Below are 18,692 nucleotides of genomic sequence, written 5' to 3' on the forward strand. Positions count from 1 at the left end.
TTAGTAAGAGTAATCTAAAGAACAATAATATCAATATATATATATATATATATAGATTGACCAAACAGGCAAACATTTTTATATATCATGATTAGGCAGCAAATGATTGGTCATGATAACATCCAAAGATTGCATATATACATACATATATATGTATGTGAGTGTGTATGAAGATAAAATAAATGCATATCTATTAGTTTAATTTCAAAAAAAATTATCGACAAATGTATAATTAATAAAATTTAAAGTACAATCAATAAATAACTAGCCAATATATGTCATTAGAGTTTATCAAAAAAATGTCATTAGAGTTAGAGATTAAAAATAAAGTCCCAATTAAATTATACATAATAACAATGATATTGACTCATGATAATGTTTGCCTTGAAGGCAAATTAACCCAAATATGAAATTCTAATTAACCTTCATATATCAATAACTCTAAACATGTAGTTTCCATAGTTAATTAATATATCATCAAGGCTGTTACATCTAAATTAATTAATAAAGAAGTTAGCAAGCATATATATCAAACAAATGAAGTATTATTGTTCCTTCCTTGTGGAATCATAGGGCTCATCCTATCTCTCCTTGGTGATGGCCTTTCAAGCTTTGATGAAGATGAAGATGATGCTTCAAATTTCTTCATTGAATCACCTTGGTGTACTACTACTGCTGGCTTTGATTCATAAATATCCGACATCGAATTGAGAGTAGTAGTAGTAGTAATGGAAGGAGGTCCAATCTGAATCTGATGATGAGGTGTTGTTCCGAGCTCTTGCAATCGGAAATCGTCCGACCAAATCAAAGGACTCTTGCCGCCGCCGCCAGTATAGCTAGGGCTAGGCCTCTTCTTTCCTCCCAAAGAAAGGTTATTACCAGGATCATTATTATTAAAACCATGATGATGAACAAGTACTGGTGATGATGATCTTTCAATTTCTTGTTGAAGGTGATGACCTCCTCCATATATGTTTAGGTCTTGAAATGCAGCCGGAAAATTGAGAGGACCGAAATCTTTCATCTCCTGAGGAACTAATCCTTGATGATGATGATGATTTCCATTGATGCCTTTAGAAGCATAGCTCATATTGTTTTCTCCTGCTAGGGTTTGACAAGCTTTCTCCAATATGCTTTGCATGTACTTCCCTTGGGCCTCAATTCTTAGTTGAAGGTGCTTTTGTACCTGCAAAGCATATATAATAAATTGTATGTGTATACATACATATATATAATTATTTTATAATTAGAGAAGAAGTTTATATTAGGATAAAATTTTCATAATTATACTATACCTCTAATTGTTCATGGAGTCTTCTCTGCACCTCCATTTGCATCCCAATCGCATCAACCATGTGTGAGTTACTGGTCAACACCCAACACAAAATAAAAAACACCAATTATTTTTTTTTTGTGATTTTGTTGTTTTATAATTTCATTCTTAAAAATTAGAATATATAGATACATATATATACTTTAAAGAAAAATATATGTTGATGTAGATAAAAATATATAGTCATATTGGACTATATGAATTATAAAAAATAAAAACCGATGAATTTGAAGGTTATTACATACTCATTCATGCTACGAACCATCATGCCGGCTGAAGATGCACAACTTCTTTGAAGATCCAATGCCGAAGCTATATAACAAAACATAAGAACAACAAAAAAATAAATCAAATCATAATGATAGAAGGTGTAAATATAAGAAATTAAAAAACAGTCAAACTAGTTTACAAATTAAATATAAAGGAATAGAATTAAAGAAGATCGAGCCGATCGATCGCCTAATACTACTCTTACCATCCTTAATAGAGTGATCATTGAATTCCTTGTGAGGTTGCTTTCCAAGCCTGAATTTCTAATTTATGTACAAAAACAAAGATAACAAGAAAAAAGAAAGGATGAAACAAAATGGAAGAAAATAACAATAGAAGAATAAATCACCAAAAAAAAAAAGTGTATGTAATCACGAAAGAAAGCAAAAGAAGAAAGAATGAAAAAATATGTATATATTCAAACCTGGAGATGGCTTTTAAGGTGGTAAAGAGTAAGTCCCTTCACACCCATAACTCTCATGATAGTCTTTGGTGTTGCCTCTGCAAAATATAAAATTTTAATATAAAAAAATAATCAAAAACTAGGAAAAAATATTAATTGAAGAACCCTAGACATGGATATGATAAAATTAAGAGAAAGTAGGGATGATGGAAGTACTGTCTGGTCCTCCAAGCTGAGCAACAGCATCGACGAATCGTTCGTGGAGTTCGACCGTCCATCGGAGGCGAGGCTTAGGGTCAGTGGTGAGGACAAGGCCAGAGTCACCTTGAACACACATGGGTCTACTACTTTCGTGGTGAGAATTCATAGTAGAGAGTTTCTTGGTGTGGAACATTCTTTCTATCTTTCTCTCTCTAAAGGGGGAGGCTCTCCCTCTCACAATCTCTCTCTAGAGATTCAAGAACAAATGCTTATGCAAATATAGAAGAATAGGGTGCGTTTTTGAAGAGGGAAAAGAGTGCGTGTGTGTGTGAGAGAGAGAGAGAGAGAGATAGAAAGGTTTGGCTTCTCTCTCTATCAAGTTGAAAGCATACAAACCAAGCTAACCCTTCTAGTTGTTTAAAACAAAATGAAAATTAAAAATGTATAACACAAAATATCATACCTTACTTTGCTAAAAGGTGCATCTCTCTCTCTCTTATCTTTGAAAAATCACTGTTGTAGTCTAACATTCTTCTTTATAACTACTTAAATATGTAGCCTCTATATGTTAACAATTTCATGTATGTATATGTATATATGTATGTATTTATGGGTGATGTTGTGGTCTAGTGCAGCTTTTGTCGTGGCCAAAAGAAGAGTACATCTTTTTGTAGTGTTACATCCATATATATACATTCTTATCTGCCATAACAAGCTTTTCTTTTCTTGTCTTTCTTCTCTCTTTTTATTTTAATTGATTTTTGGGTTTTAGAGACTTACGGGGCATTTTGTTGCTAATCCAATGAGTGTGAATGTGAGGCGAACTTGAGGCAAGTATGAGGTGAGTGTGAGATGAACATTACCATGTTTGATATGAAATGAAGAGTGAGCATGAGTATTAGAATTTTCATTGTACAATTTTCATACTACCCAATTTTTTGTATATAAAAATAAAAATAGATTAATTTAATGGTTGTGATTACTTCTTAATAAGGGGTATAATAATCTTTTGAGTATCAAACTCATTCTCCCTTGTGAAGATTAGTCAATCTCACCATTTTAGTGAGCTTGCCTAATCTCCATAAGGAGGAAATGATGGTGGGATGAGTTTGGGATTCCACCCTCGCAAACTCAATCAAACGAGAGAATGAGTGATTCTCACCCTCGGCTCACCTCATTCCCTCCTTAAAATGCCAATCAAATGTCCCGTTAGAGTTTGGAGTAGTATGAGTGAGACCCATCAATCAATTATTTATAATGTTAATGGAAAATATGTGCATGATTATACATATATATATATAAACATGCATGGATGAGATGACAATCACAAGTCATTAGTGATGGATATATATATTTCTATGTATATCAAATCATTGCTTTCTTCAGTTTCGTAGTACGACCCTCCTTTTTGAGGTTATTATGAATTGCACTATTAGACATATATTAACAAATATATATGCTTTGTGTCATTGCCAACAAAAAGGTTTTCAATTATGCATGCTTTCTATGTATATATTTATATATATGGATTCTCTGCTATTTGTGTTATATGCATATTAGCCAATGATTTGGTCATGATTTTGCTCCTAACAAGGGTCATAGCAAGTGACTGATTGATAACCCCACTAATTTATTTTTGTTGTGTGTAAATAATAACCCTATTAATCTCATCTCTTTTTTTTTCTCAAGAATCTTTTTTTGTAGCCATATTTTTCCTTCATTTTTATTTGTAGATTATGAATCTAAGAAAACTCTTCCATGCAAAAAAAAATAGTTACCCTAAAATGCCCATTAATGCATACTAAAGCAGCACTTATTCATGGAATATATTAGCTAATAACATTTTTTGGCAACTAAGAATTTCTCAACCCAACATAACCATATCAGACAAGTGAGTTAGCTATAAACTCGGGTCGTCAACTCAGCCTACTTTACACTAACGACAGATAAGACAGGGCTTTGTGGAGAGAACAAGACTGAAGCTCACAAAGTCGAGTTTACTCCACAAGGTCTCCCATGGGTCTTTGGCCCATTCAAGGAATAACGCCGAAACTACTAGGCGTGAGAGTTGAACGTGTAACCTCCCGCATTTGTAAGGAGTTACCACGATCAATTTTACCATCCCAACCAAAAATTCTGTGTTTCATCTATTAGCTAACAACAAATTATAGTTCATCTTATTTTTTAACAAAATTTCACAAATGAGCTTATTTTAGCTTTTATTGATGTGGATTAGACTTGCTTGTGTGTGTGTATATATATATGTATGGACCATGAGAAAGAACTAGAGATGAACACAACACAAGATGGAAGAAACTTTAGAGTCTTTTGTGGTTGGTATCATATGAGGAAGTGAACATCAACACATAAAGGTGCTATTGCATGTGGAGCTTTTGATGAGGGGACCTCTAATCCTCTCTCTCTCTCTCTCTCTCTATATATATATATTCTAAAGCAAAAAAAAAAACTCCCCATCTCTGTCTCAATTTTGTGGGTTTCACCCAATTTGAGTAATTGTAGTTGTAGATGATCAAATGGGCTTGGACAATCTTCCAATCCACAAAAGTGAGACATCGGTCCCACTTTCAATACCTAAAGATGAAATTAAAATCAAAGGAAAAATAGATTAAATTAAAGGAAAAACAGGCCTAATTCGCCAAACACTAATGGGAATAAATGCCAAGCCAGAAGAGAATAAATGCTTTCTTCTTTGACAATCAAAGGAAGATTCCCTTCACTTAGAATATAGAAGAAGAGCTTGTTAATTAAATAATTAATGTTAATTATAGGACATATAAAGATATATCTTTATATAAGTTCCATGTAATTAACCATCACATGTGCCATGCACAAGATTTGATGTGTATCTACACTCCATATATATCACAGATGTTTGACTAGGTCCCACTGAACTCTCCACACCAAACCAATGCATGTCTGCCACGTGGACTTAACTTGGTTTGAATCCAATGGTTAGTTCTTGATGGATGTGAAACCGTCAGCTCTTTGTCATGAAATTGTATTGGGTTTGCTTTATATTTTGGCACCTTGCTTCCTTTCCCAAATTTTAAAAAAAAGAAAAGCATTTCATTTAGATTTGGATAGATTCTTTTTTGGACTATATATTAATTAATTACATCATTGATTTGCTTACAATAAAATCAAAGAACTAATTAAAGTTGTGGTTTAACTTTTAGTCCAATATATGTATTTTTCATGGAGAGACAATAATAGGTGGAAAAATTAAAGTGGAAGTTGGCGTAAGATTTTTAAGGCCATATGTTATGTTAGCTTGATTTTCAAGCATCTTTTTTTATGTGCTCCAAAGAATTATTCTCTAAAATGAATATATTCCCCTCTTTGAACTTTGGAGGTGAATTTGTTGGGCCCATCTTAGAACACTTTACAATGGCTTCTCTCTTTTCTATCTAGACCTTCTTGGGTATTGATAGGGTGGTGCAAAATTTATTTACATTGGATTGTATGAACTTGTAATTGAAGATTAGATTTATCATTATTTGAACTACTACACATAGGTTGTTTAGGAGACACTAGCCGCAAGAAGGGACACCGAAGACAGAGCTGTTGACTGAAATGAAGTTGTAACAAGGTATCGGAATTGGAAGGTGTGGCTGGAAACGACAAATAGTCCTAAGTAAAAATGAACACCTATTTGTTTTTATCAAAATACTGCTAGTGGGGTTTGAACCTATGCCCTTACATGCAGAACATCTTAATTGTTTCTCATAGTTTCCCCGGTGAATCTACTTGATAATACAACATATACATAGTGTTACAATTTTCGATTACAAGAATCCTATTATTTTCTCTAATTTTTTCATATTTTCAACGTAACTAGTTCTAAAATAGATTTATCAACTACATTATTTCTTGTAATCTTTCCCATAAACTTGATCGGCTCACAAATAAAATTACATTAAAGGGGGACAATGATAGCTTTAACACATTTATCTTGAAATTTTCTCTAAACTTTTTCTTATCATTTCTTATTTATTAAACTATTAATTTACTCCAATATCCTATGAATGTGAACATTTTCAAAGAAACCTTGCAAACACCATTAGTCATCTATTTCCCCATATTCAAATATCATTATTTTCACGCTCAAAACATGTTGATAGATGCAACTAAAATGTCATGCAAATAAGAGATGTTAATGCATTTTTTATTTTGGATATTGTTATCAAATCATGCGCTCACGAATATCGCAAATATTTCATTTTGTTGGGCCCTACATTGCTCACGTGGACGGCTCAGATTGTCCTGAAAAGGAGAATACGTGGCAAGCTTAATGGACTAAAAATGAAGCCTCAACCATGGGCATTAATCATGCTCTTGCACCAAGGTTCAATCATCTCCGAATGCATGAGCTCACGCGTGAATTTTTCATTGGCTTGCCCGACATGCATAATTTGTGAGCTAATTTGCAAGCCCAATAAATTTACCCAGTACGCACTCTTACCTAGTTTTTCTTGCAGGGTAATCCAAGAAGGGAAGAGCTCTCTTAGAATTAGGTCAAACTATTCTCTCGCACATCATTCATGTCACATTTTCAATTTTAAGGAACGTTGCACTTACTGAATTATGTGACAATGATATATGATATCATGCAAATAATGCTTATAAATGAATAATTTGATTGGTGCCACTTATTTTCCCATGTTATTAGGCAATTCCTAACAGAAACAAAAATCCATTAATAAACAGCTGCAACAACAGCCTCTCAGTAACACCTTCAGCAATAGAAACTATGGGTGGAATGAGGAAAAATACAGGCGTTCTCTATTAGCAGAAGGGGAAGGACCCACCAACGAGAGTGCTCGATTGACAATTGACTGGGTTAGACATATATGTGTCTAAAGTTCGATTTCAACCGTAAGCATATTTATCTGCAATACTTCACAAAAAAAAAAAAAAATGGCGAAGGACCTAGAATGAATCCCAGATCACACCAAAAGAAAAACAAAATCGAGTGATGAAAGCAGTTATGTGTTATATTACACAACATACATGCATGGTAAATTCCAAGATGTGGTTGAGAATATACATACTTTTCCTTTCATGTTACTAGCGTCGACCATTCTCAGCTATATTGATTTTATTACTTGCGAACTGATAGAACGCACAGTTTATTACTTGGGAAAGAAATCATGTTTAAGGAGTTGCAGCTTTCTAACTCGTCGTCAAGTCACAGACGTTGCACCTCATTTTCTGTTCATATCTCCCAAGCAGACGTATTTTATCTGCAAAGTGTGAAAGAATGCCTTAATAAGATGTGAAAATACAAATTTGACAAGAACTGGAAATTTTTAATAGGTTACAGGGCTTAAGGACATATCCAACAAAACACACACTTCATATGTATAATAACATGAGGGAAAGAACACTTCCATAAGAAAAAGAAGCAAGTGTTTTTGACAGGAAAATTGAACAAGTAATGTGTGCACTGGTGAATAACAAGCCAATTGTTGATCACAACACCTCTACATGATGTAGCCAATATCAGTTGGTGAACATAAAAAGACAAAATTAAAAACTATTTTTATACGGCATCAAACAGATATTGAGAACACTTACTTCCAGATACTCATCCATTCCGTATTTTGAGCCTTCTCGTCCTAAACCAGATTGTTTGAAACCTCCAAATGGAGCCACCTGCATCAAAAGATATGCATACATAATAAATCAGTTGAATTGTCTCTTGATTTTAGATGTTAATGGATCCAATGCAAGATTCACCTCTGTTGAAATTAGGCCTTCATTGACACCAACGAGTCCATATTCGAGTGCTTCAGAGACACGCCATGTACGTTGAACATTGTTTGTGAAGAAGTAAGCAGCCAGCCCTGCAGCATTGGATATGGGAATGTGATATTGCGCCATATTCATGTTTCAAGATAATTGAATTCATCGACCTCCTATTCCAAATATTATAGTTCATACATGGTGAGTCTGGAAGTTGGAGGATGGTACATAAATAGAATCTTTCACAAATATTTAATTGAGATTGTACCAGTGAATTTGGTCTGCTTATGCTTTCCTTATCAAGATAAAGTTAAGAGCTTTAAATCCTAAAATGTAAATTATGGCTAAACATAGTACCCGCATTAGTGTCATTGGCAAGGCGGACAGCTTCCTCCTCAGTTTTGAACCGCAATAGAGGCGCCACAGGTCCAAAAACTTCGTTTCTGAGGTAGGACAAAAATTTAAAGTATAATCTAACAAGGAGAATGATTCATACAACTGTAATAACACACTTACAGGTCTCACACTGATTATGATTCAAGTATATCCACACCCAATAAAAGGTAAACACCACTCATGCACAAGGCTCCCGATAGTGGGTGAGCTCGGGGACAAGCAAAATGTACGCAGACCATACCCCACATGATTAGTTGAAAATGACCATTTCAGCAGATACAGAACAAGAAGTCAACAATAATAAATAGGGAAAGTGTGACGGATAATTTATTCATCCTAAACAAGTTAAGAATAACTTAATTTAAAAAAGACGTGGAAGATTATTTAAGTCATTATTTATAATTAGATCTTACCTTGATAAAAGCATATCACTCTCAACATCGCTGATTACTGTAGGCTCATAAAAGGTCATCCCAAGGCTATGTCTTTTACCACCAAGAAGGATTTTTGCTCCCTTGAAAATTGAAAAACAGTATCATTGATGAGAGACTAACCATGCAAAAAAAGGTTAAACAAAGGAATGTATATGCCTCTGATAGCTGTTCCTTAAGAACATACATGTCATCCAACCATAAACACATCTCTTTTTCATTTCCATCTCCACTGCCAAAAATTGCTACCACAGTTTACCACCATATCCTCATTCCATCAATTCATGCCTAACCCTCTCTCTCTCTGTCTCATAACACACACTCTCCCAACATCCAATAAAATCACTCAAGCTTTGCTTCTCGTGCTGGTTAGACACAGAAAAAGGCTGAGCAAACCAGAATAAATACGTATAATTTCCCAATTTAGGAAAACTGGATGAAGTCCCACCCCAATTGTGATATGACATCCTTATATAGACAATAATCTAGATTATACATTGCAGATAACACGTATGAAATTCAACATAAAAGTTATACAACCTTTGAGATGGCGTCTTGAACAAAGGATTCAACCTGCAAGGAAAAATAAATTCTTTTAAAAGAATGGATCCTCATTAATAACATACATACATTATTGATGATGAAATGGGCATATCAAAGCAACACAAACCTTTTGCACAGCGGCTTCATTTATTAGTGGACCCTGTAAAGAAAAGAAAAACATTTGAGTTTGGGCCATCATCCTCAAGTGAATGCCACTTCTTTAAATGCAAAAAGTGGTAAAGTCCTCCAGCATGACAAACTGCAGCTAGTTATGTCAACAGGATTATTGTTACCAAGCCTATATATTATCAAACATAGATATGCTAAAAATACTCTGCCATCAAGAATAAACAAAAAAATGATTTTACTTCAATATCCTAATAGTTTGACTTTAGAAAGTGCAAATATTTCAACAAAGATAGAGACTAATAGGGAAACTACAAGAGAGAATTGATACAAAATAAGGATGACAACCTGAGCCACCCCTTCGCTTAAGCCGTTCCCAACTTGCAGATCCTGTACAGCTTTTGAAAAAGCACTAGCAAATTTCTCATAGATACCTGCACAGAGGATTTGGTAAATCCAGAAGGGAAAGGAAATGGCGTTGGCATTACCAAAGATGAAAAGTACATAACAAGGGAAATACATATCACTCGCCCATTTCCTTCTTTAACATCATCATCAAAGTCTATATCCCAAATAATATCTTGGGTTGGCTACATGAATCCTTATGAGAAATGAGAATCCATTACAGTGGCTTCAAAAGGCTCTTGAAATATCCACCTCCAATGATTCCCTAGCTAATTCTAAATTGGAAGTGGAATCTGACTCTAGCAATGCAGTCTTGTGGCTCAGCGACAGTGCTCCTAGTTTATGGACACTTGATCAGATTTTCAATTCCATTAAGTGCTTCACCAGGCACTTCACAGAGGTAATCTTTGTTCACAAGAGGTAGTGGAACCTTGTGGCTGACAATTTGGCAAAGACGGGAGTGCATAGATATGTTGATTTAGTTGCATCGTTTTGATTATACCGAGACATAATTTTACTGCCATAAGCTGGAAATGTCCTCAAATGTTAGTAGGTTGTAAATCTAATTATCTTATGAAATCACCACTTCATCAAAAAAAAGAGAGAGAGAGAGAATCCATTACAAGAGTTCTCCTTCACCATTCATTCTTATCAAGAGCAACACTCTCCTCTAATCTTATAGATTCCCTGTCCTTATCACTTCCATCCATGTCCTTTTACATCTTGCACTTCTCTTTCTAGTACCTCCTACTATTTTTTCAACTCTACGCACGTTTGCATTAATATCTCTTCATTGATCATGTTTCTTATTGACAAAAAGGACAAGCATTCTAAGACAAAGTTTACCACAAGATGATATTCATCACAAAAAAAGGGAAGGGAAACAAGAAACATGAATCGCTTATTTTGCACTTGAGAATTCCACTTGTACCTTCTTGAACAAGTATTCTATTTGCACAGACACATGTTTGTCCACTGTTACGAAACTTTGCTGCAAGCTGTAGTGACCATGCACAGTTAAGTTAAAAGTACAATGAAAACAGCATTAGTTGCTATCCAAGAATACAATATGAATATTTTGGCAGAACTGTAGCATCATAAGGACAACTGTCTTTTTATGGACAAGGGATAACAACCAGGCACTCAAAATATAAATAAATGTATCTATGAGACTGCACACAACACACAACTTTCTACCATAAAATAGACAGCATAACTGCATAAGTAATCCAGGAGAACAGTCATTAGAGAGTGATTGGAAGCTTAAAGTCAATGTAGTAGCACAAAATAGTTTGAGCTTTGACACGATGCATGGACAACTTTTGAAGGAGTGTTATGTGTTTCTTCCAACCCACAAGTATTTTGTCCATCCTACGGAATCTCTTACAGCATTTACATTCAGATTGGTAAGTATGACCTCTCCCAGAAATGCTAAGTATGACCTCTCCCAGAAATGCTCCTCATAAATGCTCTCCTGAGATCAGTCTAAAGGAAAAAGGAAAACAACACAAATGACTCTAGCCCCCCAACCCTGGCAGCAGCCTGCATTTTTTGCATCCTAAATGACATGGCTAAGAAAGTTGCAGATGTCCATTTGGCTGAAAGAGAGAGGACTTTCAAGTCAAGGTAGTAAAATCAATGTTCTATTAATTTGTAGAACCATGGTAACAACTTTTCTGTTAATGGTTGCCTCGTTAAATAAGAGTTCAGTCATAAGTCAATCAACAGAACAAAATGTAAAGGATTTGCTGGTATTTCTTCAACATCGTACTCATACAATGATTTATAATATGATTTCAATCATATTCTTATATAGATTAATTGCTATATAAAAAACAGTTACTCACTCTCTCTCATCCTGAGAGCTTCTCTCTCCTCTTGAGGGTTTGGTCTCTCTTTTTGAGGGTATAGGTTTTCTTCACAAACTTCGCCGCCGCTCTTTCTTTCCTTAGATCATGGATGCTGTTGTCAACTCCATGGCAACTTTCTCTCTTACAGCTGAAGAGGGCGAGCTGGTGATTCTGCAACAAGAGGAGATCAGTGACAACTTGAAAGACTTCCCCAACAGTGCCGTAGGAAAAATCCTTTCTCACCGGATCTTGAATAAAACTGCTGTCCGAACAGTCTTCCGTAGAGCTTGGGGTTTTGGTGACGATCTCCGCATTTTTGACCTCGGCCCGAACTTCTTCCAGTTCATCTTCCCCAATGAATTCGCACTAAATCGAGTATTAGACGAAGCACCGTGGTACATGGATAATCACCTATTAGTTTTAAAGAAATGGGAGCTGGGTATGAGTGTGGAAAATGCTAAATTTGACTCTTGCCCCTTCTGGATCCATGCCCATGGTCTCCCACTAGTTTGCCATTCCCCAAAAGTGGCTCAATCTCTGGGTTCTGCAGTTGGTGGTTTTATCTCTGCAGAGGATCGGTCTTTTGGCAAATCGTCCAATGCCTATTTACGCTTCCGGGCATTAGTCTACTTAGACAAACCCATTCGTAGAGGCTGCTTTGTTCTTACTCCGGATGGCTCTAAAGTTTGGGTCTCTTTTCGTTATGAAAGACTGATGGAGTTCTGCTTCTACTGTGGAGTTCTTGGTCACGATGAAAAGCGGTGTAGCCTCCACTTTGAAGCTGTGAAGAACAACAAAGATGTTTCGTCACAATATGGCCCCTGGCTCAGTACTGCATCAATGGGGGGCCGGCATAAAAACAGTAATACTTCTTCGGGGTCAAAACACAACTCTGCTGGTTCCTCGCTGGGTGAATCTGGGAAAGCCCACACAACTTACAAGAACTTGAATACAACAGCTGTAGAAGAAGAAGAAGGTTCCGTTGGATCCATCCCTGTTGGAAGAAAAAATGGGCCCACTGGAACTGAGAAGCTGTCTGAACCAGAGATGGAGAAAGTCCAATCGAGCTTAGTGGATATTGGGCCCTGCAAGCAGGATTTGGGAGCTAATGAACGACTACAAGCTATTTTTAACACTCTTGTTGGCACCGGGTCAAGTAGTGGTATGGAGTTCACCTCAGGTGGTACCAATACCTCTGGGGCACCCACCCCTTTGAATCAACATCAGAAAGCTGCTGGCTCGAAACAGAGGAAAGGATCACGTTTGAAAGAAAAAGCGAGGAATATCAGAGTGCATACCACTTTAACCCAGATGGAGGTGGATAAACTAGATTTGGTGGTTGGATCTAAAAGAACCAGAATAGAGGAGCCTGATAACTCTATTCCCAAGAAATACAGGCAAGAATATGTGACTGGTGCAACACCCTCACACTCTTTATTGGCAGTGGCTGCCCAGAATCAGCCACGCCAGGCGCAATGAAAATCATACTTTGGAACTGTCGGGGGTTGGGGCACCCTCGCACAGTTCATGCGTTGCTCCGGATGGTGCAACATCATTCCCCTGATATTCTCTTTCTCTCTGAAACCCGTCTCTCTTCTTCCTCCTCTGAACGTCTCCGCCTCAAATTGCAATTTAACTTCTGCTTTCCTGTTTTACGCTCTGGATTGGGTGGTGGTTTGTTGGTCATGTGGAATGCCAGCTGCCCTTTGACAGTGTCCTCTTTCTCCTCTTCCCACATTGATACTGTAATTAATTTACAGGATGGTCTTTCCTGGAGATTCACCGGAATTTATGGTTCTCCTTCTACTGGTTCTCGTCCGGCTTTCTGGTCGCTTTTGCGGCGGTTAGCTACTGCCTCTAGTCTTCCCTGGGTTTGTGGAGGGGACTTTAATGAAATCTTATCAAACTCTGAAATTGCTGGTAGTAATGGCAGGGCTGAATACTTGATGCAGAATTTTCGAGATGCTTTACAGGATTGTGCTCTTTGTGATATTGGTTATTCTGGCTACTCCTTTACCTGGTCTAACAATCGCAGTGGGACTGCCTTGGTTGAGGAACGCCTGGATAGAGTTGTTTCGTCGGATTCCTGGAGTCAACAATTTTCGGGCGCTTATTTGCGCCATCTGGCTTCCCCAGCCTCGGATCATTCTCCTTTATTGCTCACTATCTCCAGAGGTCCTACTATTTCTAACAGATCCCGCCGCTTCCATTTTGAGGAATTTTGGTGTAAAATTCCAGAGTGTGAATCTATCATTAAGAATTCTTGGATGTCTGTAAAGGATGACCACTCTATAAGCAATATTGCAGCTTGCCAGTCTTTTTGTACTTCTTCCCTGACCTCTTGGAAGTCTACTTCCTTTGGGACTCTTGAGAAAAATATTCGAAGTAAAGAAAAATCTCTTTTAGCTTTAAAAAATAGTGTTGGCTTTCGTCATTCCCATGTCCTTCATGATCAATTGCTTAGATTGGAAAAAGAGCTCAATGAATTATATTATTGGCAGGAGGTTGCATGGAGACAACGTTCTCGGCAAAATTGGCTCCGCTTTGGTGATCGCAACACGAAATATTTCCATCGAAAAGCTAACCAACGTAAACAACGGAATTTCATCTCCGGTCTTCGCTCGGCTGATGGTTCTTGGATTGAGGGGGTTCGTCATTTTGAGCCCATTATTCTGGACCACTTCAATGCCATCTATACTACTTCTAATCCGTCATTACTTGAGCACCTTTTTGAAGATTTTGAGCCCCGGATTTCCAATGAAATGAATGATGATCTAATGGCTCCCTTTACTGCAGAGGAGGTCAAATCCATTGTGTTCAGCATGCATCCTACAAAATCGCCTGGACCTGATGGTCTCCCAGGCATTTTTTACCAGAAATATTGGCATATTGTGGGGAACTCTATCACTGAAGCTACTCTAAATTTCTTAAATGGAGGGATTTTCCATGAACCCATAAACCACACCTTGATTGCTCTCATTCCAAAGGTGCGTTCCCCTGAAAATATAACTGACTTTCGTCCCATTAGTCTTTGCAATACTATGTACAAGATTATTGCTAAGTGCTTATGCAGCAGATTGAAGCCTATTATCTCTAAAATTATTTCTCAAGAACAGGGAGGTTTCATCCCTGGTAGGTTGATCTCTGACAATCTGATGGTGGCAGCTGAATCTTACCACTATTTGAAATGCCTTCGGCAAGGTCAAAGAGGCTATATGGCTCTCAAACTCGATATGAGTAAGGCTTTTGACCGTGTTGAATGGGACTTCTTGTTCTTTATGATGGCCCGTATGGGGTTTAATGCCCAATGGATTTCTCGGATCAGGACTTGTGTGACCTCTGTCACCTTTTCAATCATTATAAATAGAGAGATTCGAGGTTGTATCCATCCTACTCGAGGTCTTCGTCAGGGAGATCCCCTCTCGCCATTTCTCTTTCTTATATGTATTGAGGGATTATCTCACCTTATTCACCAGAGTATCAGATCCTCTTCTCTCCATGGGATTAGAATCAGCCGTCGGGGTCCCATTATCTCACATCTTCTTTTTGCAGATGATAGTCTCCTTTTCTGCAGAGCAGATTTAGTGGAGGGCAGGAAATTGCTTGATATTCTTCATCTTTATGAGCGCATGTCTGGCCAATTCCTCAATGTTAACAAATCCTCAGTTACTTTCAGTTCTAATGTCCGGGAGGAGCTTAGAGTATCTATCAAGAATTTGCTCTGCATGAATGATGCTAGAACTGACTCCAAATATTTGGGCTTACCTACTATGATCACGCGCAACAGAAGAGAGTTACTTAGCTTTATCAAAGAGAGAATTTGGGGCAAGTTACAAGGTTGGAACGAAAAGCTTCTCTCACAAGCTGGGCGGGCTATTCTAATCAAGGCTGTCATTCAAGCTATCCCAACCTATGCCATGAGTATTTTCAGGTTCCCCAAAATCCTTTGCGAGGAAATCAATAGACTTTCTAGAAACTTCTTTTGGAGTGGAAAGACTGATGTTAGAAAGATGCATTGGATTGGTTGGCAGAAGCTTTGTACTCCTATGGCCAGTGGGGGTTTAGGCCTCAGGGATATGTTCCACTTCAATTCTGCTCTTTTGGCAAAACAAGGTTGGCGCCTTCTAACAAATGAGTCCTCTCTCTACAGCCAGATTATGAAGGCTAGATACTACCCTCACACCTCCTTTTTAAAAGCTTCTCGAGGATCTAATCTTTCTTTTGTGTGGTCCAGTCTTCTCTCAGCCAGGGATCTTGTTTCTCGTGGGGTTCGGTGGAGAATTGGGAATGGAGAATCAATTAATGTTTGGAGTGATCCCTGGATTCCTGACCATCACTCTGGCATTCCTACCCCTCTAAACTATGTCTCAGAAGGTTTGAAAGTCTCTGACATTTTTGATCAAACTTCTGCCACTTGGGATTGCAGCCTGCTCTCTTCTCTCTTTGATTCACACTCAGTTGCAGCAATAAAAAGGATTCCACTCTCTCAAAGGAGACCTCGGGACAGCTACATGTGGACTCATAATAGGGATGGCCACTTCTCAGTAAAATCTGCTTATAGACTTGCTTTTGGTTTCTCCCCTCCATTGGAGCAAACTCAGATTACAACTCAGGAGGTTCCGTGGGCCAAGCTAAACAAGCTCTCCCTTCCGCCTCGGGTCCTTAATTTTGTATGGAGGTTGGCTCATAATGCACTACCAACAAAAGACAATTTAATCAAGAGGGGCATTGAGGTCAATGGTAGATGTATTTGCTGTAATTCTGCTGATGAATCTAGCTTCCATCTTTTTTGGAATTGCCCATGGACTGCTCCAATATGGAGGCAAAAAATTGCCACAGTTTGTTCTCTAATTGGCTCTACCCTCTCCCCACGTTATTGGATGGCACAATTGATTGCTTCTCTTCCAAAGGACTTACTAGAAGACTACTTCAGGTTATTCTTTTACATTTGGTTTGGAAGGAACAGTTTACTTCATGAGAACCTTTTAATTCCTATCCAAGATGTCATCATTAAGGCATCTTTTCTCAAGTCTCACTATTCCAGTTCCCCCCCTCAACACTCTCCACCTCTTCCTGCGTCTAGTCATTGGATCCCTCCTCCAGTAGGGAGATTGAAAATAAATGTTGATGCAGCTTGGTCGGTTATTAATTCTCATGCAGGTGTGGGGGCGGTTGTGAGAGATGCTAATGGGGTAATATTAGCTTCTAGCTTCAAACGCATTCCCTCAGCAGGGGGAAGTCTCTATACAGAAGCTACTGCCTTTCTTTTCGGAATTGAGCTAGCCGTGGCCTTGAATATTACTAGCTTTATTCTTGAGGGTGATGCGCTTATTATTGTCTCTGACCTGAACTCCAATAGGACCGTGCTTGCCCCCTATGGTTGTTGTGTGGATGCCGCTCTTCTCCTTTTGCAGGACTGTCACTGTGAAATAGTCCACACCTCTAGGAGCAATAATCAGCTAGCTGACTCCTTGGCGCGTCATGGAATGAACTGTTTTGATTCTGTTATGCTCATGGGACATGTTCCCCACTATTGTAATATCTATGCTATTGCTGACTCTTCTATCTAATGAACTTTTCCTCCTCAAAAAAAAAATTGCTATATACATACTCCACTTCACGAGGAACTTAACATTTGAGACAAGAAGACCGCTGTCAAAATCAGCATAGACGTATCCAGCAACTTACCGTTCCTTTTACTGCAACATCTATGTCTGCGTCATCGAAGACTATGCAAGGTGCATTGCCACCAAGTTCAAGAGAAACCTAGAAAGAAGTAGAGCATAAACATCCAACTAGTTTATGGGTTTTGACTTTTCATATCGTAGCACATGTATTCAGCTTATAACCCATGCAAACCTTTTTGACAGTCTCAGCAGAACCGGCCATCAACTTCTTTCCAACAGCCGTTGAGCCTGTGAATGTGATCTTTCTCACCTGATAAGTTTATTAGAGAAAAGGCACATAACAATTGTGTCACAAGTATATCCCATCATCCATCATCCAGAAGGAAATTGCATCACATATCATGCAAAACAAGGTTGAGCACAAAGGAGGAAAAGAAAACCTGTGAACTTGCGAGTAAAGCATCACCAATATCTGGAGCATTTCCCATAACCACATTCACGGCACCCTATAGCATAAAGAATTAAAAGAACATTAGAAACAAATGAAGCAAAGAATTCACATTCACTACACCCAGGAAAGAAAAGAAAAGAAAGTGAAACTACTGGAATGTCAATTCATACAATCATGTACTACATTCATTTAGAGGTTCAATAGTAGAATGCAAGACAATTGTATGAGTGAATGCAGCAAATGTAAAAGCAACATCTTATCCACAAGATTGTATCAAAAAAAATGATGCACACATAAGCTCCATCTCCATGTGTTGTTACTTCTGTACAGGATGTAAAGACCAAGATGATAGACTTGTGCTAATTTCTAATGACACGAGGAAATGAGCAACGCCAGAACTTTCACCCTGATTAGCAGAGTTACAGAAAAATACTGATGTTAGAGATATATACATGTTTTATGTCATTTTATACTCAAGGGTATCCTAGTCTTTGTATTGGCTATATATATATATACAGCCCTCTCTTGTATCTCTTAATGATTCATCAATATACAAACCCTCTCTTTCTCATTTCATGGTATCGGAGCTATAGTCATCCTCTCCCTCTCTCCGGCGACGTATTCCGGCGACGTCTCTCCTCCGACGACGCCTCTCCTCCAGCGACGTCTCTACCCAACAGTGCCCTTCAACTTTGTAGGTCAGCATCACCTTCCGTCACCTCTCCATCTGTTTGTGGCATTGCATATTAGAAGAAAAAAAAAAAAAGGGCTCTCTCTAGTTCTGCAGCAACCAGTGAGCAATCAGCCTTGAAAGGAACTGAGATGGCGTTCCTGATCTGCCTCAGAGATTATGTGAAATTGTAGATCTGAAGTTTTTTTTCTCAGAAATT

The 18,692-nt window shown here is 37.8% G+C and overlaps 3 protein-coding genes across 3 annotated transcripts; 1 reads left to right on the plus strand and 2 right to left on the minus strand.

Moving 5' to 3' along the window:
• Positions 1-313: 313 nt before the first annotated feature.
• LOC119989895 (myb family transcription factor IPN2-like) lies at positions 314-2,513 on the minus strand. The gene is made up of 6 exons (XM_038835655.1): positions 2,223-2,513; positions 2,028-2,104; positions 1,809-1,866; positions 1,579-1,645; positions 1,296-1,365; positions 314-1,186 (listed from the first exon to the last, which is right to left on the minus strand). Exons 1-6 carry the CDS (start codon positions 2,398-2,400, stop codon positions 530-532), a joined length of 1,107 nt encoding a protein of 368 aa, XP_038691583.1. The 5' UTR covers positions 2,401-2,513; the 3' UTR covers positions 314-529.
• A 4,647-nt stretch (positions 2,514-7,160) lies between these two features.
• Positions 7,161-17,954, minus strand: LOC119989391 (succinate-semialdehyde dehydrogenase, mitochondrial-like). The gene is made up of 12 exons (XM_038834876.1): positions 17,792-17,954; positions 17,584-17,661; positions 17,413-17,490; positions 10,806-10,872; positions 9,818-9,903; positions 9,471-9,503; positions 9,341-9,373; positions 8,783-8,883; positions 8,331-8,416; positions 7,968-8,074; positions 7,806-7,883; positions 7,161-7,471 (listed from the first exon to the last, which is right to left on the minus strand). The coding sequence occupies exons 1-12, from the start codon at positions 17,837-17,839 to the stop codon at positions 7,433-7,435; spliced, it is 834 nt and encodes a 277-aa protein (XP_038690804.1). The 5' UTR covers positions 17,840-17,954; the 3' UTR covers positions 7,161-7,432.
• Positions 11,736-13,232, plus strand: LOC119989390. The gene has a single exon (XM_038834875.1). It carries the CDS (start codon positions 11,830-11,832, stop codon positions 13,201-13,203), a length of 1,374 nt encoding a protein of 457 aa, XP_038690803.1. The 5' UTR covers positions 11,736-11,829; the 3' UTR covers positions 13,204-13,232.
• Positions 17,955-18,692: the final 738 nt, after the last annotated feature.

This window comes from Tripterygium wilfordii, chromosome 21, assembly GCF_013401445.1.
Source record: "Tripterygium wilfordii isolate XIE 37 chromosome 21, ASM1340144v1, whole genome shotgun sequence".
Classification (NCBI taxonomy): Eukaryota; Viridiplantae; Streptophyta; class Magnoliopsida; order Celastrales; family Celastraceae; genus Tripterygium; species Tripterygium wilfordii.